Source organism: Giraffa tippelskirchi, chromosome 9 (genome assembly GCF_054371585.1).
Source record: "Giraffa tippelskirchi isolate mGirTip1 chromosome 9, T2T-mGirTip1v1.2.pri, whole genome shotgun sequence".
NCBI classification, from domain to species: Eukaryota; Metazoa; Chordata; class Mammalia; order Artiodactyla; family Giraffidae; genus Giraffa; species Giraffa tippelskirchi.
In genome coordinates, this window is record NC_137283.1 from 107,090,712 (window position 1) to 107,115,279 (window position 24,568).

A 24,568-nucleotide genomic window follows, 5' to 3' on the forward strand; every position below is an offset into this window, starting at 1 on the left:
AGAGTACAGAATTATCTAATTATTTTGAAAAAAAAAGTTTCATTTTAAGTAAAATTGATGCACTTTAGAATCATTTCTTCTTGGATCTGGGAAAGGGAAATAAGGACAGAATCTTTTAGGAACAGAATCACATGATGCGTAAGAATTACTGAGATTGTTTTTAAAATATGATTTGGGGTATAAAACGTGGTGGTAGAGTTGCACTTTTGCTTGCTTGTTATCACTATTTACTTTTCTAGAGGCTTCAGCTAGCTATTTGTGTTTTGGGATACTAGCATCTCTTTATATATCTTATTAGTCTAGGGAAATATTTTTATATTATCAAATATCTAAAAGTGAAAGATGTGGGATAGTAACTGACTAGTCAGAAGATTAGGTTAGTCAAGTGGATTGTCTAAAGGATATTAGGATATGAGTCAGGTGTCTGATTTGAAGCCTTATGGCAGACAGAAGGCCAACAGGCTGGCCAGATAATAAAGGCCAGTGGAAGGGACAGGTTAAGGGAAGAGGTGAAGGTCAGTCTATTTCCATTATAAGATTTTATAACAGAGTTGCTAGGTTAAGGAATTATTTCCCATTTATTCTAAATGTAATGTTAGAAAAAAAAATTTAAATCCAGTTTATCTTTTGAATTGAAGGATTTGCTTTTTATTAGACATTTATATTTTATTTTAAAGATAAAATAAGATGTTTTTGGTCTAGATATCATCTCTAAATAGTCCTAGATTTATCAGCCGTACCCACCTACACAGATTGTCCTTAATAGCCAGGATTGACTCCTCTTTTCTTTTCCTATTAACTTTTGTCTTTTTATAATTAAGTACTTAGCATAAGGTAAAATGAGGTTGTTAATCTAATTTGTTTCAAGTGAGAGCATTTGGACATATGCATGTAGCCAGAGCAACATAAAGTTGTATTTTAATATTCTTGGTGAGAGCACTGAATTTCTACATTGCTTGTGAAATAGTTGTAAGAGTAAATTAAAAGACTGTTTATTTGAATTTAAGTATATTCTTTGTTCCACCTGGTGTTTTTTTTTTCCAGGTTAGATATTGGCTGTGAATCACTAACATATTGTTTACTTGTTTCCTTCTTGAGAAATTAAGTGTATAGTGTACTTTTGAGACAAGTCAAAAGAAAAGTGCTAGAAAGTATTAATATATGCTTAATATATTGTTTAAAGTCATTTGCTAGTACTAACTGGTTTATGATCTGCTATATTCTAATAATGTAACATAACATAACTTCATATAAAATTTGTATATGCTATATGTAAATGGGTGCATCAGCTTGTTAATATTAAAATGCATGTTAAGCGCATAGAAATGACATTAATAAATTTGGTTAAAATATTTCTTTAAATTAAAATGAATGTTAGATCTAATGTAGGCATCTTATTTTAGGTGTATTTTCAATATAGAATTTAGAACTAACGTAACTATTAAGAGTGTCAATTCTGCAGTATTAACCCATTTCTCACATAACATAAAGGTAAAGAATTTTCATGTCTGATATAGACAGTCCAGATAAGCAACATCTGTCAGCCAGCACATGTTTATGCTGTAACCAAGCTCTGAAAATAGAAATACATTGTAAAATATAACAAATTAGGCTTTGAGTGCTTCAGACTTGGAATCAGAGACTATAGAGGCATTTATATGGTAGTTTGTAGAGATTAAAAAAAAGAGAGAGAAAAGAGAAAAAGCATAAAATATTGTAGCAAGGTATAACATTAGTTTACCACCCTACAATTAAGCTCTCTGGCAGCTTTCCCACTTGACATAGTTGAGAACCTGGAATTAAATTTAAAAGGCCTCAAGATAGCCAGAATAAACAAGTCCAGGCTGAAGACCACGTACGTAAAATAGCCAGTTGATCCCTCCCCAAGTTTGGTTGCTTTTACTTTGATAATTCAGACAGGTTGATGATGTGGTTTCCAAACATTCATGCTTCAGAGAATTAAAAGAGGAAATGTGGGGGGAGGGGGATGCCAATAACAGAAGTAGGCATTACTGAAGCCAATCAAAAGGTGTAGTTTATAGCGAAGGACGAAGTGACGTAAGAGGAAAAGCAACATAAAAACTGGGAAGAGGCCATTTAATGGAAACTCATTTATAGTGTACGAACCTCAGCTTTAGTTTTTCTGGATCATGGGAATTTCTTAAAGGGGAAGTTATCCGTAACTTCTCTTTTGTTTGAAGAACTTCATACACAGAATACGTAGCCAAAAAAATAAAAAAGAAAAAAGGAAAAAAAATGTAAACTCATTTAATGTAAAATTATACATTTTAATGCTGTTGTTTCTCATAATCAATTTATGACTGTGAGTCCTCAAAAACAGGTTAAATTATGTTTAATTTTTATTTAAGACAGGGAAACTTATAGTAGATTTTATATCAGTTTCCATCCGAAACAGTTAAAATAATAATTAATGCATTAAATAATCTCTGAATTACTTATAAAACGAGGCTATTCAGAATGGTTCTACATAATACATATTTTCACTTTGGTGCTAATCCTAGCACCAAAAGTGCTATAGCACTTTCACAGTAGTGAAGGTCCACTCCAGGGCTCAGGTGGCTTGGGGCTGGACATTGTTCTGACCTCTTCCTTGCAAAAATACACATCCAGTTCAATTGTTTTTCTTAGAACACAATTCTGTTTTATAATAGATAATTACTGAAAACCTAGAATTTGCTTTATTTAAATTTCTTCTGCGTATCAAAATTTTCCCCGTTATTACTGCTGCTGCTACTGCTAAGTCGCTTCAGTTGTGTCCGACTCTGTGTGACCCCATGGGCACCAGGCTCCTCTGTTCATGGGATTTTCCAGTCAAGAGTACTGGAATAGGTTGCCGTTTCCTTCTCCAGGGGTACTTCCTGACCTTACCGTCTGAGCCACTAGGGAAGCCCATGTCTTATTTAACAGCCATTGGAACTCTAATTACATGAGAGATCTTTTACCATTTTCTCTTCCCAAGGCCTTTCTCTTGTTGAATATAGTCACTTTGAGCTGCCAAGATGAGCTGATAGAGCCTACTTCTTGTTCTCAATTAGAAAATTTCACAGGTAGCAATGTAGATGGTAAGAGGGTAGATGAATAGATTGGCTCTATAAGACTAATTAGTTAATAGATAATGGACAGATAACACTGAATATTTTGCTGTGTGATGAAGGTACATGTTTTTTGTCCTAAAAGAACACACCCCATGTAGTTGAGGAGTCTAATGTGATGACTGCTGAAACTATTCTGTGAGTTTCAAACAGTGTGAGCATGTATATAATTAAAAACCATGAGTTTTAGATTATAGGAACTGAGAAAAGAGAGATAAGCATAGGTGAGATCGTAAGAGGAGGCTTACTGAATGAATGTGAATTGAACTGGGCCTTTAAGGAACAGAATTTGGAAAATGTAGAGGAATGAAGAAGAAAGGTATTTTGACTTGTTTGAAGAAGGAGGCAAATGAAGGGAGGCAAGAATAAATATGTGCGAGTTTTTTTAATTTTTTTTTTTGGCTGCACAGCATGTGGGGGTCTTAGTTCCCCAACCAGGGATCGAACCCATGCCCCCCTGCAATGAAAGCACAGTCTTAACCACTGGTGGTGGTGGTTTAGTCGCTAAGTCGTGTCCGACTCTTGTGATCCTATGGACAGAGGAGACTGACAGGCTACAGTCCATGGGATTCTCCAGGCAAGAATACTGGAGTGGGTTGCCATATCCTTCTCCAGGGGATCTTCCCAACCCAGGAATCGAACCCAGGATTCCTGCATTATAGGAGGACTCGTGACCAACAGAGCTACAAGTGAAGCCCAGGGAAGTCCCATGTGAGAGGGATTAAAGGTACAAATGATATTAGATATATATGGTGGCGCTTAGAGGATTTACATTTTAACATCAGAAATAGAGACCTCATAGCTTCTTGGGTAGAGACAGTAGTATAATAAATGTAAGTTTAGTTGAAATTCAGGTACATAGACAATTAGCTTTCCATTGCAAACTTTATTCATTTCACCTCTCTCTGGGATAGGAGGAGGTAGATTTAGAAAGTAAGAAGGGACATGAAAATAGAACAAATGGGATGTCTATCTTATGTACGTCAGTGCTTTGGCACTTAAACCTGAAGTGGGGGAAGTGTAGACTCTTTTTAAAAAATCTGTTTGAAAAAGAAATTAAAAAAACCACCCAAAACCTGTGGGCTCTCTTTCCCAAAATATACAAATGCATTAAAAATCTGCATATAATTTCAGATGGTATACAGACTGTAAGTTAAAGATCCGTGTATTAAACTAAGTTCTCTCAGGAATAGAATTGTCTCTTCCATCTTTGTATCCCTAACATTTGATGAATAAATGAGTAACTTTATGCTTGCCTTTTCTTCCACCTGTGATGCTTCCCTTATCTGCCAGAGAAACTGTCTCTGGAAGTTTCTCAAATACCATCCCACACCCAAAAGTTTAGATGCTTCTTTCTTTGTGCTCTGTGGCTCTGACCTTGTTTTATAGTAAGAGCTGCCTGTTGTTAAGCTCCTGTCCTGTATCAGGTACTCTACCATTGCCCTTCCCCCTGACTTTTTTTTTTTTTTTAATCGTTTTCTTTCTTTTTTTTGTTTTCTTATAACCTCTTTGAAGGAGATGTTTTTATTTTTATTTTACAGGTGAAGAAATTTATGCCAAGGCCTCAGAGTGAATGGAACAAAGATTTGGACTTAATTATTAAATTGGTTTTCATTTTTATTTAAATGTCTGTTTCTCCCTCTGTTCAAAACTCATCAGTTGCAGAGACCTTCCAATCATTTTTCTGTCTCCAGGATCTAGAACATTGTCTGGCATTTTGGTTTAAAGAATATATGTGAGCGAATGAATATGTATAAAATTATCCTTTTTCTATTAACTATAAAGAAATTAAAATTCTGATTTTTTTACCTAAAGATTATAAAATCTTAGGATAGGAATTTTATGTTTTATTTTTTGGTATCTTCAGTAGGAAATAACACATAGCAGGCACAGTGTGAACCCTCAGTAAGCGTTTGTTGATTTAACTGGTAATGTACTAAAATATTTTGAAAAAAAACAGCCATTGTTCAAATGTAAACTGGTGAGATTAATGAATTCATTATGTAATTATGTAAGTACCCTGTTAGAGGATATAGAGCTTACTGTTGAGCCTCATTTAACCTAGACAGTATGGTTGGGTCTAAGTTGTCTTGATTTAGGAAGACAATTTTTTTTTTTAATTCAATATATATATATAGTAATTGACTTTTCTTTATATTGTGAGTATTCATTTGTTTATATATTCTAAATACAGTTGAATATTTTTAAATTCTAGGTCATATGAAACTTCTCCCTGGCTTTTTTATTAGATAGAAATTTTTATTTCTCCTTTTTGAGTGGGATTATTTTGGTTTATTCTTTTCATAATGGAAATTTACATGACTGGAGGAATACAGTGATTTTAGATTTATGATTTTTTAAGAAACTAGAATGAGAGAAAATGTAAAATATATCTCATAAATTTTCAGAATCTATGTTTTGGGCATGCCTGAGATTGGGTCACCTATTAGGTTTATGAAGAATCTTGTATTCTGTCACTTGGCCTGAAATTCAGTTCTAGTGTAGACTCTGTTTATGATTGCTGATTTGGGATTAATATTATTTATATATTATTTATATTTACTTTACATCATAACCTTTCTAACCCTTAACAGGTGTATAAAGGGAAGTGAAAGTGGTGTATAGATAGGGGTAAAGCAGGAGAGCATTTCCATTTTAGCCACAAGTCAACTACAAGAAAGTGGTAGATCTAGTATTTAAAACCGTATTTCCTAGAGTTTGTGTTTTTTCCCACTCTATCACAGTTAGATTACTGTAGGTGAGGGTTTAAAGTTTAAACTTGTTTCAAATAAATATCAAATTCATCGGGGCAGCATTTTAAATGTTAAATTGGTTTATATTTATCTCTGATAACTTTAAACTTTATGGTATATGCTTCATTTTTGCTTAGGTAAATATGCTGAAGATATATTTGGAGAATTATTCAACGAAGCACATAGTTTTTCCTTCAGAGTTAACTCATTACAAGAACGTGTGGACCGTTTATCTGTCAGTGTTACACAGCTTGATCCTAAAGAAGAAGAATGTAAGTTTATGCATATTTTCTTTCACATGTATGTTTTTGGTTAGATAGGATGAGTGATATATATAAGAACAATATTATACATGAATTTATTAAAAAAAAAAACAACTGGGAGAAATGTGCTTCAGTTAATCAAAGAGACACACAAAAAACATGAATTTATTACAAATCTTTTTTACCCACGACCTTTGTTGTACATGTTGTAATAGATTGGTGGCTTATCTATAAATGGTATTAGCATGACTCTTCTGAGTTGTCTACTCTTTTTTTCTTCTTTTTGTATATTAAATAGCTCTTCATTTTTTGACATAAATTTTTTTTAAACCAGACTTTTCTTCCATTTTCTTTCTCTTTTCTTTCTCCCTTATAATTTTTATTTATTTATTTATGACTGTGCTGGGTCTTCACTGCGTGCGGTGGAGGCTTCTCATTGCAGTGGTTTCGCTTGTGGCGGAGCACATGCTTTAGGCATGCAGGCTTTAGTGGTTGTGACCTATGGGCTCAGTATCTCCCTTATAATTTATTTGTATACTTTTGTCTTAAAAATAAAAATTATTTGAAAATTACCTGAAATTCTTAGGTTTGATTTTTTTTTTAAGAATGAAATTCCTTTTAATATGCCTTTATATGTGCATATTGCTAAACTGCCAGAATCTGATCTGGTTATTTAAATGTTACTTCCCATTTTAAATGAACATTCCCTCCCCTCCAAAAATACCAAAACCCCAAATTGCCAATATACAGGACAAAAATGTTCTATACTGAGATATTAAGCTAGAGATACCAGGTTTAAAAAAACCACATTATAGGCTAAAATAATGGTAAAAACTTTAGTGGTAAAACATTTCATGCATTGATAGAATACATCGAATGCTGTTGTTTCTCAAACAGCTTTTTTTTATTTGTTTGTTTTTCTACCAAGAGAAATGAAATTATTAAGAACATAATTTTTGCTTATCTACCCTAGAGAATTATTTAATGTGAATCTCATAATACTCTGTTCAAAATATTTTTTGTGGAATAGCATTTTTATTATAATTTCAAGTTACTTATCTCTAAACTTGAGCAATAAAAATATTAAAGGATATAACTTGAAAAATCAAAAGGTAGTTTTGCTACCTTTTATATAGCAAATATATAAAATATAATGATGTTTTAGTGATTGAATCAACAATTTCTGACATAATTTAATGCCTAAATAAGGAGAGGTGAATACTTCCTATGCCAAGTTTCCTCTGCATGCAAAGATATAAACTCATAGGTCTGGATATGAGAAAAAACCATGACAGTAGTTTAAAAAAAAAACAAGTTTATTGAGGTATATTTCATATACCCTACAATTAACTCTTGTAAAGGTAAAGTGTATGACTCAGTGGTATTTAGTATTTTAACTGTTACGTGACTATCACCACAGTTGGTTTTAGAACATTCTCCTCACCCCAAAAAGAAACCCTGTATCTAGTGGAGTTACTTATCATCTCCCCTTCTCCCTGGCCTCTAGCAATCACTGTCTACTTTCTGTCTCTTTGGATTTGCCTATTCTAGACATTTCATAGAAATGGAATCATATAGCATATGATTTTTTGTTACTGGCTTCTTTCATTTCTTAGCATAATGTTTTCAATACTGGTTCATTTTGTAGAATATATTGGCATCTCCCTGATGACTAATGATGTTGAGCATCTTTTCATGGCTTATAAGCTATTTAGAGACAGGTCACCCAGCAAGAAAGTGGTGGATAGGATTAAAACCAGGGTTTTCATCCTAGTTACTCTGAGTCAAGTGGACCAAGTGCACAATTTTAAGAGACTGTACAAACAGGGAGTGGATTGTTGGCATGTGGGTGACATGAAAGGAGGAAAAGTCTGTCTAGTCATTCCAGATCTTTCTTTTGTCTGGGATGTCTAGATGTCTATCTCATATCTCTTGTTTTTAAATGTTAACAACTGTAGCTAGTTCAGTTAAAAACAACTAAAACAAAAATGATTCTGTTTGTGCAAAGGGCTGGATCTGGACTTTTCATTGTACCAGAAGTCTTACAACTTCCCCGGTGGCTTAGACGGTAAAGTGTCTGCGTGCAATGCGGGAGACCCAGGTTCGAGCCCTGGGTTGGAAAGATCCCCTGGAGAAGGAAATGGCAACCCACTCCAGTACTCTTGCCTGAAAAATCCCATGGATGGAGAAGCCTGGTAGGCTACAGGGGTCGCAGAGTTGGACACAACTGAGCGATTTCACTTTCTTTCAGAAGTCTTATGACAGAATTGTCAATAGATAGTTAGCATGTGCTTCTTCCTTTAATAAAACTACAGTCAAATGTAATTCACAGTGATGTATAAATGTAAAAAAAAAAATTTAATAAAAAAATAGTGATCTGACTTTTTAAAAAAACAGGGTTTAAATGATTTACTGGCCATTTGTGTATCTTCTTTGGAAAACTATCTGTTCAGATCCTTCTCCTATTTTTAATTTGGATTATTTTTCCTTTTATTGTTGAGTTATGCAAATTCCATACATATATATTCTGGATCCAAGTCCTAAATCTTATGATTTAGAAAGATTTTCTCTCATTCTGTGGTGATTTTTTGCTTGGTGGTATCCTTTGAAACTTGTTTGTTTATATCAATTTACACATCATGAAATTCTTGAAATAAAAATCACTGCTAATATTTAAAAAAGATTTTATGGCCATACTTTCAAATATAAAAAAGATTTTATGGCCATACTTTCAAATATATAATTTGTATTCAAAATTTCTTTTTTAAATAATTTAAATATGTAAGTTACAAGTGCTTTTCATCTAAAATATACACAAGCAGCTCTTTTATGTAACAGAAATAAAAATTAACATTAAGTTTCAAAGTACTGTTAAACTTTAAGATTATTTTAGCATTCCAATTAAAATTGAAAATGAAAATATAGATACTAGTAAATAACTTAAGATAGTTTTAAGTGTTTAAAAAAATTCTTAATGTGCCAACAACTATCAGAATTATTTAGTTTCCTTTAAAATTGTATGGAGCATTGGGGAAGAATTCAGAATCTTAAAGTTGAACTACTTAATTTGAAATTGTCTTGGGGATGTTGGATAGAGAAATTTTCAAAGTTATTTAACCTAGATTTTTTAACTCCATTAAAGTTCAAATAAAATAACATTGTGAGTAGAATAATAAATTACAGAATGTAACATCAGTATTTTGGGTTTTTTAATTACCATTAAATAGTAACAGAACTATCATAATAATTTAGAATGGGTAAAAAACAGTTTTAAACGAAGATCTCTACAATTATATTTAGTTCAATATGTTTACAAACATTTTGCTGACTTGCTGTGTTATATAACACTAAGTAATATGTCATTGTTGGCAGCTGCAAGGGGCTTTGTCACGTTGGTCTGTTAACAAATGAGACAGATGAGAATTAAGAGGAACTGAAGAATGAAAAATGCTTATTACTTTCCATGTTCTTTATATTCTTTACTAAGAAAGTTTTGGGAGATTAAACACTAGGTTTTATATTTAATGGTTAATAAGTGGGATAGGATAGTGGCAAGAATTGGTTCATTTTGATTGCAGAAAACAGAGGCCACTTCTGACATGAGCCAGAGGAACAGTATACGGTATTGTGGCAAAGTGATCAGCCTCAAAGGCAGACAGATTTGCGTTTTCTGTTCTAACTCTACTGTTTATTAACCAATTTATCTTGGGCCAGTTATGTACTATTTCCTATTTTTATATGTTTACAAATGGCATAATAATTCCTATCTTGTTAAATTATTATAAAGGTTAAGTAAAAATTAGTGAAAACATCTACCACTGTTGTTTGTACTCATTAAATATCTCTCATACTACTCTTTAGTGAAAGCGGAAAAAAATTTTTTTCCTTTTCTGAATTTTATTTTGTTATTTTTAAGTGTGTTAGAAGTCAGGTAGCAGTGGAATTGCTGGGGATGCAGTTATACTGTGGCTATTGCACAGCCAGCCTTATTGCTTCACTTACTTCATAGATCCAAACATTTGTGCTGAGTGAATTTTATTTGTGAGGATGAAAGAGATACTATTTTAGGGAGAAAAATAACTTAGGACTCGTTATGATTATTAGTACTGACCTTTTTAAGGCATAAAGCATTTATCATACTAAAAACCATATGCAAATATATATATTTCAATATAAAGTCACCTAATTTTTTAATATCAAAAAAATCACTCTAAGAGTTAAGAATCTAGTATTTTGGCACATTTTTATTTAAACATGCTGCACAATCCAAAAGAAGATGAGTAAATGAAGTTATTTTAAATCCTCATATGTATTACTTACTTATTAGAGGTACTGTAAGTAATAAATTGTGTAACTTACTAGAGGTATTAATGTATAAGACAGCTTCAGTCTTTAAGAACTTGTAGTTAATTGGAGATCTTTATAGTACAAGATAAAAGAAAAGTGAAACAGGCAATAATACAGATTGCCCAGTACTTGAAAATTTCATTTTCTTTACAGTAGATTTGTTTTAACTTTATAGTCCATGTTATAATATTTATACTCTCTATAGCATAGAGGGCAATACTATGTTTAGTCCAGAATGCCACCAATAGCAAAGTAATTCCTTCAGTGTTATTGGTATAAGCTAAATAAAAGTAATAAAGGGAGATGGAAAAAAGATTATAGAAAAAAAGAGGAAAATGTAGGTTGATGGAGGCTAGTATGTTAAGTAGAGAAAAGAAAAAGATGTTTTGATGGAAAATGTAAAATGTGCTTCAGGTGTCATTAGAGCTTTCTGAGCCTTAGAAATCAGAGATTGCATTAAAGCCCATCTAATTGGGAGAATAAAGCACAAAATGATTTGTGATGTAATGATAAGATCATTTATTTAAAAAATATGGTTCCTGATTCATAAGCCACTACAGTCACAGCCTTTTGACTTTTAAACAAATACAGTGTATGAATTTGTCCTTAGGTTAAATCATGTTAGTAAAATAAAACGATACATGTTGAATTTTTGTTTTAGTATCTTTGCAAGATATAACAATGAGAAAAGCCTTCCGAAGTTCTACAATTCAAGATCAGCAGCTTTTTGACCGCAAGACTTTGCCTATTCCATTACAAGAGACATATGATGTTTGTGAACAGCCTCCACCTCTCAATATACTCACTCCTTACAGGTCAGTAGGCTAATAAATAAGAAGACTGATTACTTATCTCAGACTTCAAGTTCAAAGAGGTCTAACTTTAAATGCTGAATCCCCAAACACTTTTTTTATTTCACTGGATTCCTGACCAATGCAGAGACCCCTCCGTAGCCAACACCTTTAGAAAACCTTTGCTTTCTTCACTAGGTGAGTTCCCAGGATTCTGGCATACAAATCAAAGGAGTTGTTTTGACAAATATTTTTAAGAAAAGCCAATGGCAAATATTACTCTAAAGGGACAAGGAGTTGTTATTGTCTTTTTAATTTAATTTCTAATTTGATGGAAAACAAGAGTTCGAAATCTCACCACATTAATAAAATAAATATCATTTTTTTCTTGTTCTTGTCTACTCTTGATCTATATGCATGATATTTCTGTGTAATGAATATGTATTATCTGTTTTTAATTTTTTTTTTGGCCATTTAAAAAAATCTAGAGTTATTCAGCCTTTCTTTGAGTCTTTCACATAAATTGTTAAATGGGGAATTTAAGAGGCACAACGCATATCCTAAATGAAATGGTACTTGGATAGTTATTTGAAACTATGTCAGTATATAAGTCATTGGATATAACTACTACTATTAGAATGACTATTTGGTGACTTTTTTTTTCTGTTTGATAAGATGATAAGTAAGAGTATTTGCAGAAACCTTATATAGTTTCTCTATTCTGTTATCCTTTCAGGCTTTTATCTTTGGCAGAATCATTTGTAATTATTGAAATTTCCCACAGGACTTACAGAAAACTTTGTATTCAGTAGAAGTTAGGGATGAAAATTGTCCAGTTGTACTTTAAATTATTAACACAAACTCTGCAAAACTTGTGGTTTTCCATTTTCCTTAGTTTCCTGCCTGATTTGTGAGAAATGCTCTATTGGTGCACATTCTGATTTACTTTGCCAGTATTTTTACACATACTATATTTTGTTAATGTAAGAAGAAACAATTTTAGTAAAATAATTTCTATTCTGATTGCCTCTCTAAGTCTTACTAATGTATATTTTCATTAATATTTTATATTTCAGAGATGATGGTAAAGAAGGTTTGAAGTTTTATACCAATCCTTCATATTTCTTTGATCTTTGGAAAGAAAAAATGTTACAGGATACAGAGGATAAGAGGAAGGAAAAGAGGAAGCAGAAGGTATTACAAGAAATTCAGAAAATTGAAGTTAGTTTTCATGTATTTGTGTTTTGTTGCATATGTGGGACTTTATTAATTCTGTACTTTGACAGTTTTATTTGGTCCAAATAGTAATCACACAGAAAGATCACAGTCCAGTGGGGTGCAAATATGGTGTGATGAGTGCCCTAACAGAGGTATGCATGGAGAGTTTGAGTAACACAAAATAGCACCAGCTTTAGACAGGATGGGCCTGATAAACACTTCAACAAAGCTTGTGATGAATCTTAAAGAACAAATAAGAATTAAGTGGACCAGGGAAGAGAAAGGCATTCTACTGAAAAAAGAACAAAGGAACATTGTACAGATACTGGTAAAGTAGATTAGTTAATATTATCTTACACAGAGCATATCCTAAATGCCCTGAAAAGGTTATAACATTTTCACTAAATTCCTGATATCTGTCTGCTGTATTGTCATTTTCTGTTTTCTGATGAAATTCACTTGGATCTGTTTTATTCCATATTAATGATAACTAGAAATATAAAAGAAAGAAGCAAAGTTGGATTTAGGCAGAATTATGAAGGTGGCAAAGTTTGTCTTTATCATCCCTCTGTTTCTCCTGTAGCTACTTCTGCTTTCCCTGCACTACCCCATAATGCCTGCATGTTATTATTTTCTGCACTAGACAGTGTACCAGTGTTCTAGTCAGAATTTGCAAACTGGTGACTGGTAGCCCAGGCTACGCTTGCAAGCAGTTTTGTTTGACAAACACAGTGGATTTTAAATTTTTGCACTGAAATTCCTTAGATGGCCATGCCCATCTAGTTCACTGCAGGCCTCATCTTATATCTAACTCTTACCATTCATATATGTTACCTGCTTGACCCCTTTGGCATTTGATTTTTTTGTAGCTTTCATTTCTATACTTTTTCTCCCACAGTTTGAGTCACTTTTTATTTTATTTTTCAAATACCCTATTTTCTGTTAAGTGACACGGTTATTATGGTTTAATTGGGTAATTGGATTTTTTTTTTCTAATGTATTGGCTAGCTAATTAGTCACTTCTCAGATCACATAACCTTAGAACTAATTTCCAGTTTGGGCTGGAAAAATTAATGGTAGAAATTTCACTCATTATACCAAAAACTAATAGATGAGGGAGCAGAGTTGATGAATCTTTTTTCATCTGAAAGGACTTTCTGACCTCAAGTTTTATTCCTCAGATATACTGTTTTTATCTGATACATCAATTCCAAGTAGAGGTTAAAAAAGCATTAGAAAATGGGATTACAAGCAAACTCCTAAGATTTAACTCTGAATGTACAAATGAACTGTCTCTGTTGTTATTTTTACTATACTATGATGAGTTGCTTTTTCAATATTGATGTTAGAATTCTATTTTGATTGTTTTAACCTCTTTTTAAAAACATAGAACTTCAGCATTTGGCTTTGTTTCAATACATCTGTTATAGCAGAAAAATCTAGATCGTCCTCATGAACCAGAAAAAGTGCCAAGAGCACCTCATGACAGGCGGAGAGAATGGCAGAAGCTGGCCCAAGGTCCAGAGCTGGCTGAAGATGATGCTAATCTCTTACATAAGCATATTGAAGTTGCTAATGGCCCAGCCTCTCATTTTGAAACAAGGTTTCTTTTCTTTTGTTTGTTTTTTAACAAAATTAATGATAAAACACTAGCTTTATTTCTAGTATCTATATATCTAAGTCTTAGGTCCTGAACTGTTGAATTGATAGACCCTGTTCTATAAGTATTGAGATGATTCTGAAACCCTAACCACTGTGAGCCTACTGAAGTCTGATCTTGGGCAGGTCATTTTCATACCTGAATTTCAGTTTTGTTATCTGTAGAAAGAAGTGGTTGAAGCAGATGATCTTCAGCTTTGTTTTAACTTTCATATAAAGTCTCAGGTCCTTCTCAGTAGTTCAGGCTGAATCTGTTAAAATTTCATAACAGAGTAATGGAGGTCTGGATTTTGCTGATGTATTATTGATTCACTATATATAAAATAGGAGTTGAGAAGGGGTTATATTTTGTTCTTTTTCTTTCCCCTGATTTCCTTTCTGTGCCAAATTTTCTACCTCAGATATATCAGGACTTTCAAACAAAATCACTCATCCCCTTTTGCAGAAATATACAATAGGTCCTTCTTCTTTCTCAATAGCCAGAGGCCCTATCTAACTAACATGCAACCCTAACAAACATTATACTAGTATCTCTCTGTGAAGAAATTTGTGTACAGTTGATTTTAGTTATATTGTATATCTTATAGTTATTGATTTTTTTCAATGGAAAAGCACTTGAGACTTTCTTTTGAATAATACCTGTAAATGATTGGGTCATGAATGTAAATTATCTTGTTCTATTTTAGGAGTAATATACATGATACTGTCTATATACAGTACTGAAAGAAAGAGGCTGAAAGAATTGGGTTTTTTAATTAACAGTTGATAGACAAACATCTGTTTCTAATCACTGTTAAGTAATTGAGATATTGCTGACCCAATAGTGTAAATATAATCATTTCTAACTAACTTTATATACATCTTTTAAATCCAACTTTGTCCGCAGTGTGCACTATAGTCAGTAAACATTTATAAATCTTCACATGCTCACAGTATCTAAAATTTTGCTTAAATCTGTTTTAAGTCACATGTTATGTTCTGAGTCACATGCTATTTTCTGAGTACTCTTAACACCTTTGAAAACATGAAAAAGACAAAAACAATGTAGTTAGGGATCTCTGTGCTACTAGTATCATTGAGACCTATCTCTCTTGGGCACAAGACATTTGGAAGTCATTTAGGTTTAAAAGAACAACAGGATATTCTGGTGTATAAAATTTTCATATTCTAGGTTTTTGTCATTAGCGTCTTATTATAAAGAAAAAAAACTAAATAGAGGCAGATAGCTTTGAACACAATTTGCCTAAAAGTTAACTATTGTCATGTTTATCAGATTATGAATGTAACACTTTTCACCTTTGTGAGCTGTTAGTATTATATTGTAAAGTAATAAAATAACTGAAGGTCATCATAATAACTTGAATCAACAAAGAAACGTTGCATTATGAGCAGCAATCTGTGTTTTAAAAGCAGGATAAATTTCTGAAAGAAGTTTCCTAAAAGTAGTTAAAATATTGGCATTCAATGGATAAACCTTAGATATCTCATGTATAACACTTTACTTCAACAATAATTCAAGAAAGATACATTAATTTATTATTTTTTTCTAGACCTCAGACATATGTGGATCATATGGATGGATCTTACTCACTTTCTGCCTTGCCATTTAGTCAGATGAGTGAGCTCCTGACTAGAGCTGAGGAAAGGGTCTTAGTCAGACCACATGAACCTCCTCCACCTCCACCAATGCATGGAGCAGGAGATGCGAAACCCATACCCACCTGTATCAGGTATGTCAGAACAAGCACATGATGTGTTTATCACAGGTATTGGTAGCCTTTTTCTTTAAGGCCCTTGTAATAAATATTTTTGGCCTTAGGAAATATGGCTTCTGTCACAACTGCTCGACTCTGACATTGATGAATGGAAGCAGCCATGGGCTATACATAAACAAATGAATATGTTTGTGTTTCAACAAAGTTTTATTTACAAAAACAGGAATTAGTTAAGATTTGGCCCATGGGATGTAATTTACCAGTCTCTGATGAGAGCTCACACATTCTCTTGGGGAAATGTAGCTAATGATCATTGAAAGATAAAGTGTGTTTTGTTTTGTTATGGCTTTGTTTATCAAGCACATGATACGCAATATATTAATAAAAATTAAGAATTTTTGGTATGTGGTTAAGGACAAAGAAATGGGAACCAAAGATATAATTATAAATGTTAATTTGATGTTGGAGAAATAACTCTTAAGAATTTGAGAGAGAATAAGCAGTTGCTCATAATAATCTTTTAGTAAAGCTTTTTGAAGTTTAATTTTGTCCAGTGTTATCCACATTACAATTTTTAGTAGAGAATTAGAAATCAGCTTTAAAATTTTCAGTTAAAAAAAAAAAACAAGCTTTTATCACTGACTCATTTGATTTTCCATCCTTAGGAAGGAAGAGGGACATCAGTTTCTTTTGTGGTTTGTAATTAGTTGTCATTGATTTAACTGAAATGACATATGATGAGTCTTAATAGCTTCAATATGCATACAGTATTGTTTTGGCCACAGGTATTGCTACAAATATTGTAGTATGATAAATATTGAGCCATTATGAAGACTCATTACAGTATAAAATTGAGCATTTTGTTTATCAAAGCAAGTATAAAATGCTCATAGATATGAAAGTTGTGTGAGTAGATGAGTCCATTTAGAATATTAGAAATCACAGCACCATGTATTAATTTTCTTATTAGTATACTTTTGGTTTTCATTTTATTCTAAATATTGATGAAGAATTTTTAATTTTTATAGGAACATGTTAATGCATCTACCTTGATATAATTACTGGTAGCCATTTATATTTTGTGTGGTTAGTCTTTTCTCTTCAAATAACTTGCTAGGATCTCTTTTTCATTTCAGTTCTGCTACAGGTTTGATAGAAAATCGTCCTCAGTCACCAGCTACAGGCAGGACACCTGTGTTTGTGAGCCCTACCCCCCCACCTCCTCCACCACCTCTTCCATCTGCCTTGTCAACTTCTTCATTAAGAGCTTCGATGACTTCAACTCCTCCCCCACCAGTACCACCCCCACCTCCACCTCCAACCACTGCTTTGCAAGCTCCAGCAGTACCACCACCTCCAGCTCCTCTTCAGATTGCCCCTGGAGTTCTTCACCCAGCTCCTCCTCCAATTGCACCTCCTCTAGTACAGCCCTCTCCACCAGTAGCTAGAGCTGCCCCAGTATGCGAGACTGTACCAGTTCATCCACTCCCACAAGGAGAAGTGCAGGGGCTGCCTCCACCCCCACCACCGCCTCCTTTGCCTCCACCTGGCATCCGACCGTCATCACCTGTCACAGTTGCAGCTCTTGCTCATCCTCCCTCTGGGCTACATCCAACTCCATCTACTGCCCCAGGTCCCCATGTTCCATTAATGCCTCCATCTCCTCCATCACAAGTTACACCTGCTTCTGAGCCAAAGCGTCATCCATCAACCCTACCAGTAATCAGTGACGCCAGAAGTGTACTTCTGGAAGCAATACGAAAAGGTAATTTTCTCAAGAGCCTTTAAAAGCATTGCAATAGTAGCATTAAGAACCTTTCTGAATATTTGAGACAGTAATAATTTTCTTCATTTGTAAAACTTTAGATGATCATGTTTTTTTGCACAAATATCCTTTAGAAAGTAGAGCTATGGTCAGTTTATGTTTTAAGTAATTTTCAAGAAAATTTATCACATTAATCATTTTATCTTCATACTTAGTAGGGATTCTTAAAATGTTTATGTAATGAATGGGAAATTTAAAATATCAGACTTAAATGTTAGGGAAAATTTAGTTAAACTTCTTTGTGTTATACTTCACATGTATATTAACTACTTTAAAAATGGTATTTTCTTCAGTGTTAAGGCTGTCCATTTGGTGTATGAGTGACACTTGCTTTACTAGTACCTTGAAAGGATTCAGGTTCCTACCTTAGTAACAAAGGAACGACATGTCATACCATATGCCAGGCACTAACAGTATAGAATGAATAATAGTGCCTTTCTCTCAAGTACTGGGGAGAATAAAGCCACAGAAAATATGCTCAACAATGTTTAATTATTTGACCGTAGAGGTAACAAACAAAAAAAATGTATCACCTGGTTAACTTTAGGTGATGGTGAGTAGGCAAACACAATAGACTGTTATGGCTGAATAAACTATAGACATTCTCTGGGATATGTGGTAAGTTTCATCAAATACTATCACAGATAATAACATAATAAAAGAATTAATGTCTCTCTAAATATGATTCCTTCAAATTGTTTTTAGTAGATCTTGCTTTTTACTTTCCTGTTAGTATTTCTTATGTGTACTTGATTTGATTATATTAGTAATGTCTAATAATATAATATCTAGTAATAATAATATCTAATATATCATAATTATTATTATAATTAATAATAATAATATCTAGTGTTTTGGTTTACAGTGAATGTTTGGATTTACTCTATCAGGTATTCAGCTACGAAAAGTCGAAGAGCAGCGTGAACAGGAAGCTAAACATGAACGCATTGAAAATGATGTTGCCACCATCCTGTCCCGTCGTATTGCTGTGGAATATAGTGATTCAGAAGATGATTCAGAATTTGATGAAGTAGATTGGTTGGAGTAAGAAAAAATGCATTGATAAATATTACAAAACTGAATGCAAATGTCCTTTGTGGTGCTTGTTCTTTGAAAATGTTTGGTCATTCCAGTGTTTTGCTTTCTTTTCCTTAAGGTAAATAACCCTTTTCCTCCATAATTTTTGATTTTTAAGAAAAATATTAGCATACATTTCAAACTAAATGTTTTACAGTGGCTTATCTTTTTTATTTTTCCCTGAAAAGACATCATTTGGTCAAATAAACCACTAAGTATTAAGCATGGACAGCTGTTGTTAGAGTAGCAGATTCAGTTTTTTGATATATCTTAATTGTGCACTTTGTGAATTTTAATTTAAAGAAAGCAACTGAGATTAAAAATCTTGCGGGCAGCTGTATCTATTAATGAGCCTTATCCCATTTCCTAGTGTTTTAAAAGAAGAGACACTGCCTTGATTATATGAATACACTCAGAAAGTACATTTAGCTTGTAGTATTGAATTCTCTTAAAGGAATGCTTGAATTTTTTTAATTATTGTTTTATTGTTTTAAAATACTTGCCTTATTTGAATGTTTAGCAGTATCCCCTTCCTACTTATATATTGTGTGATACAATTTTGCTTGCTGATAAGAGTTTAAAAAATTTCCATGTGAGATACACTGACATAAACCATGTAACTTACATAACTGTTAAGAATAACAGTCTGATTTAATAAATGGTTCATTTTAAAGGTTCATGGGTGTTTCCTCTTTGAATAAAACTTTCTGATAGTTTATCAAATAATATAAGCTCTAAATAGTCAATGAAAAATTTAAAAGCTACTTATGCTGTATAATTTCCTTAAGGTAGCTTTTATGTCATTTTTCCTAAAGTCAAAAAATCAATATTTTTCAGCTCCTTATGCTCATAAATTAAACTCTCAACTTGCTCTTTAATTTTAGCACATCTTGACTTCAGTTCAACAGCATTCTTGAAATTACACTTTGCAATGATAAAATTAGTTGTTAATATTTACACAATCCAGATTCAGGGATGGAGGAAAAACAGCATCCATATCAGATTATTTAGTATGAAGAAAAGACTAAATGACGTTTTGGTAATTTGACTGTGAAAATGACTGGAATCTTTATCCTTGCCTCTATCGCATCAGTAGAGGGGTCCCTCTTACCCGGTTTCTCCCATTAAGAAATGGGTTCTGTTCTCACCCCCTTTGAACCTGAGTGTCCCTGAAGCTTGTTTTGGCCAAATGTGGTTAAAGTAAGTTCAGCCTGGCCTACTAGAAGTTCAGAAACCTCTTGCAGAGAGCTATCCCCAATGAGGCCAACTTAGACCAGCCAGTTGCAAGCTCACCTGCTGACTGACTGTAGACAGATGAGCAAGCCTAGCTAAAATTAGCCCAGCCCAGAACTGTTCATGAGTAAAAATAATTTCATGAGTAAAAATAAATGTTAATTGTCTTACACCTAATTTTTGAAGTGGATTATTTCACATAGCATTGTGGCAATAGGTAGCTGATACATGAGGTCATTGGTAACTTGGTAACTTGAGGGTTATCTAGGCAGTTAACTAATGATCTCTAATCCTTGTAGAAGAGGAAAGATGAACTAAGTCCTCCTGTAGCAGTACAGTAAGGAAATAAAAAACAATTCCTGATAGCTTTAATAAAAAAAAGATTTGCTTTGCTTTGTTGGGTAGATTTGCCTGGACCTAGAATAAAAGATTAGATAGCCATTTGAGGTTTCTTTCCAACCTTACAAACCTATATAGTGTTGAATTTAACTCAAGAAAATATGCTACAGTTTAAAGTTTGTCTTTACAGATGTGCTTATGGTCAAAAAAGTAGTAGCTAGTAATAGTTTTTGTAAAGCTCAGTTGTGGCCAGGTTACTGAAAAAGGAATGATATTGGTGTTGGTGCAGTTAAGGGTGATATAAAAGGAAATGGTTGAAGGTTTTTTTTCTTTTTTTTTAAGTTTATATTGAAGAATAGTTGATCAGCAATGTTATGTTAGTTCCAAGTGTACAGCAAAGTGATTCAGTTATACAAACACATGTTACCTATTCTTTTTCAAATTCTTTTCCCATTTAGGTTATTACAGAATATTAAGCAGCATTCTCTGTGCTATACAATAGGTCCTTTTTGGTTATCTGTTTTAAATATAGCAGTGTGACATGTCAATCCCATACTTAATAATAGAAGTAGGTTTGTTGTAAAGCCTGGCAGTATGTGTCATAAATAGTTTATGATAATTTTTTTTTTGTTTTTCAGAACATTCCTAGAAGATCATAAAGTACCCACAGACTGAAGAGGCCATACATGTAGTATTTATTTTAAAATCAAAATAACCTTTCAGACTAGAGACTTTTGGAGCAAATCATTGAGTAGTTAATTTTAATACCCTAAGAAGAATCAAAGTTACTGGGTAATGACCTTATTTTTTTTCTTGCTGAATTATGTTACTATTCTACAAGGTCATGCATAACCATAGAGTTAGAAGAAAAATGAATTATATATCATGGAGAAATAAGTGGCTTTACTTGTTATGGTTGAAGTCATCCATTTACCTCCGTATTACCAAATCCAATAAACACTCTTTAGTCCTTAATTTATTTGATCTTTATATTCTGCATATACTCTACCTCTCTGAAACTGTCAATCCCTCTGGCTTTTTTTTGTAACACTGTTCCTTCCCCTTCCCAATAATGATGGAACAGAAGAAGAGGAAGAAAATTCTTAGCAGCAGTGGAATTTTGAATGAAATTCAGTCATTGTGGAAAGAAAGGAAGTATGTCTATAACTCTAAGTAAGGGATATTTATATGTAAGCTGCTGATCTATAAGCTGTAACTACTACTTTTCATAATATATAATCTGTTTGGGCAGATGAGATGACTTCTGAAGCACTTTCATGTTATAAATATGTGTGCCTCAGTGGTAAAGAATCCACCTGCCAAATAGGAGATGCAGTTGATCTGGGTTCCATCCTTGGGTTGGGAAGATTCCCTAGAGAAAGAAATGGCAACCCACTCCAGTATTCTTACTTGGGAAATCCCATGGACAGAGGAGCCTGGTAAGCTACAGTCCATGGGCTCATAGCAAAGATAGGAAAAATGTTCATTTCAGTTCCATTCTGTAAAGTTTGAAACTCTACCCTTTATTTCCACTTTTAAAAAGCCCTACCCTTTCTTCAACAGCAGTCCCACATCTCTATTTTCACGAACTCTCGATGACAATAACTACAGTTCATATTCCTTTTCAATTTCTCTTAATTCTCTTATAGGCTGTCTTCAAGTGATTCTTAAGCCATTTTGCATCACAGTTATCAACTATTCGAGCTTGCCAAATAGGTTACTCACAAGACAGCAGGGGCTTTGTCTTAAAAGGCATCTCACAGTATCTCTTCTTATAAATGGGTCCAGAAATATCTCCTTTTTTGTTCTGTCCACTAAGGCTGTTAAAATCATATCTTCTTAGATAGTATGCCTACATAAAAATGTTTCCCCCACTAATCTCAGTAACAGAATTGACATAGAACTAGTCCTAGCTTCATAAAAACTGTGTGTGTGTATGTGTGTAATTTAAGAAATGGAAAGCATAGAATCAACTCTTTTGGCCAAAAGGTGAAAGTTATTAATATTCCTGAAGTAATTTGTTAAGGCAGAGAGCAAAATTGGTCAAGTGTTTTCATTTAATGGGAATTCTCATGAATGACTTTCAAAATGTAGCTTTGACTTTGACTTTGAGTTTAGTAAACATACTGCTGCTGGGTTTTTTTTTTTTAGTTTGTTTTTCACTCTACTGCCTTTATCTTGACCCCAGATTTTTTTTAACTACCTCTCTAAACTGAAACAAGGGTAAATTACTTAATGCTCCTAAATAGTTCAGTAAATTCCTTTTGGAATTCATGATCACTGTGTTACCTGCTTTAAAAAATGCAGATAAAACTATGCAAGATGTTAATCATGCAATATCAGAATTGAAAGATGGCTTTGCAACATTGAACTAATGAAAATGAAATATCAAATTACTATATTTCTAAAGTGTGTCATATGACTGTAATTAACAGAAGTTGTGTTACTAAAGCCAAACAGAAGGCATAGAACGCTTGTAATACAAAGAATAAGTCTTTTCCTCCCTTTATTCATTGCTGTACGAAGAACAAATTTATTTATGTTCTCCATGACTTGGCTGTAGAATGCATCAGTAAGCTGTTGCTTTTCAAGCCTGACAACCAGGCTCTGAATAAAGAATGAATACCAGCCTTGAATGAACATTTCAGACACTTTTTTTTTTTTTTGGAGACTAGTTATCAATACCTTTTTCTCATTATTGTAAGGCCAGCTGCCCTGACTCTTTTTCTTTAGGAAAAAAAATTTAAACCCTACTGAGCATGTATTGAAGTCATTTTTCTTGGGATGCTTTTTCCTGTAATAAATTTGTTTAGTAATAATGATTTTGAATATGTTATAGTCTGTGTAAATACGTTTCTTGTGTAAGTGTGAAATACTCAAAGACTTCTTGAAAAATTTGTAATTTATCTGTCCTGCCTTTAGGCTAGCTGTTTTAATACTACTCTTTTGATAAAGGCTATTGATGTCTCCCAGAGTAATAAAATTACACCTTTCTGGCCTGGAAACAATATAAAAGACACAGGAGTCATCAAATCACAATCTGTCTTCTGTTGTAACAGCTTCCAGTATTAGTTGAAACTGTCTAGTTCATTCTTACCTATGAAAGCCATGAATGTTACACTTTTAACTTAAAAAAAAAATCTGTGTGTGTGTCTTAGTCACTCAGTCATGTCTGACTCTTTGTAACCCTGTGGACTGTAGCCCATGAGGCTCCTCTGTCCATGGGATTCTCTAGGCAAGAATACTGGAGTGGATTGCCATGCTATCCTCCAGGAGATCTTCCAGACCCAGGGATCAAACCCGTGTCTTCTACATTGCAGGCAGGTTCTTTACCATCTGAGCCACCAAGGAAGCTAAAATAAAACAAAATCTATGGCAACTTTCAATCTAGACCAAACCAGATAAAGGAGTACATCTATTATTAATGGTTAGATGGTTTGTTTTTCTTTTTCTTTTTACATTTATTATATTTCTGTTTATTCAACAAAAATTTTTGATGCCTGAAGTTACTCTGCTGGGTATTGGGGAACAACAATGAATAGACAGAGCCCTACTTTCTGAGCATAAAGTTGAATTAACAAAGAACAATGAATGTTATGTTAGGGAAGCTCATAGCACAAAGACCAAACCTAGTCTGGGAAGTCAGAAAAGGCCTTCAGAAGGAAATGATATTTACAGTTTGAAGTGGCCTAGGCAGGTGAATGTTGGTGAGAATGGACAGTCTCCCAGGCAAAGGAAATGGGTGCATGCTTGTCTGGAAATGCTTGGTGCAAGACCTGAAGGAGTGGAATAAATAGAAATAAATTAGAGAGGTTAGCAAGAGCAAACTATGAGGTCTTAGGAACCATATTATGGAGCTTGCATTGCATTTGGTGGGCAGTAAAATTGAGGAAGTGACATCAGATGCACAGGGAAGCCTGGCGTGCTGCAGTCCGTGAGGTTTCAAAGAGTCGAACGCGACTGAGTGACTGAACTGACTGACATTAGAGTAGCATTTTGAAAAGATAATTGGCAACTGCAAAGTGGTATATGAGTTAGAAGTACACTTGTAAGTCAAGAGACCAGTCAGGCAGGTACAGTCTATGACAGGTAATAATTGGGGATGATGGTGACAGAGGAGACAGATAATGAGATAAATTCAGGAGATATGTAGGATGTGGAATACACTGGATTTGGTAATTGGAGAGGAAGAAGTCAAGGATAGTTTCCAGGGTCCTTGCCTACTGATATAAGGA

The 24,568-nt window shown here is 33.5% G+C and overlaps 1 protein-coding gene across 4 annotated transcripts in view; it reads left to right on the plus strand.

Annotated features, from left to right (window-relative positions):
* The window catches only part of WASF1 (WASP family member 1), a 72,239-nt gene extending 52,801 nt beyond the window's left edge, over positions 1–19,438 (plus strand). The window contains exons 2-9 of one of the 4 annotated variants that reach the window (XM_081530628.1): positions 4,655–4,848; positions 6,004–6,138; positions 11,138–11,291; positions 12,344–12,461; positions 13,916–14,088; positions 15,695–15,874; positions 16,996–17,624; positions 18,575–19,438. In XM_081530628.1, coding sequence (XP_081386754.1) covers positions 11,158–11,291; positions 12,344–12,461; positions 13,916–14,088; positions 15,695–15,874; positions 16,996–17,624; positions 18,575–18,732 — 1,392 coding nt within the window. In that variant the 5' untranslated portion in view covers positions 4,655–4,848; positions 6,004–6,138; positions 11,138–11,157 and the 3' untranslated portion in view covers positions 18,733–19,438. The remainder of the gene's footprint in view (positions 1–4,654; positions 4,849–6,003; positions 6,139–11,137; positions 11,292–12,343; positions 12,462–13,915; positions 14,089–15,694; positions 15,875–16,995; positions 17,625–18,574) is intronic. The other 3 variants (XM_081530629.1, XM_081530626.1, XM_081530627.1) reach the window with 3 other exon arrangements.
* Positions 19,439–24,568: the final 5,130 nt, after the last annotated feature.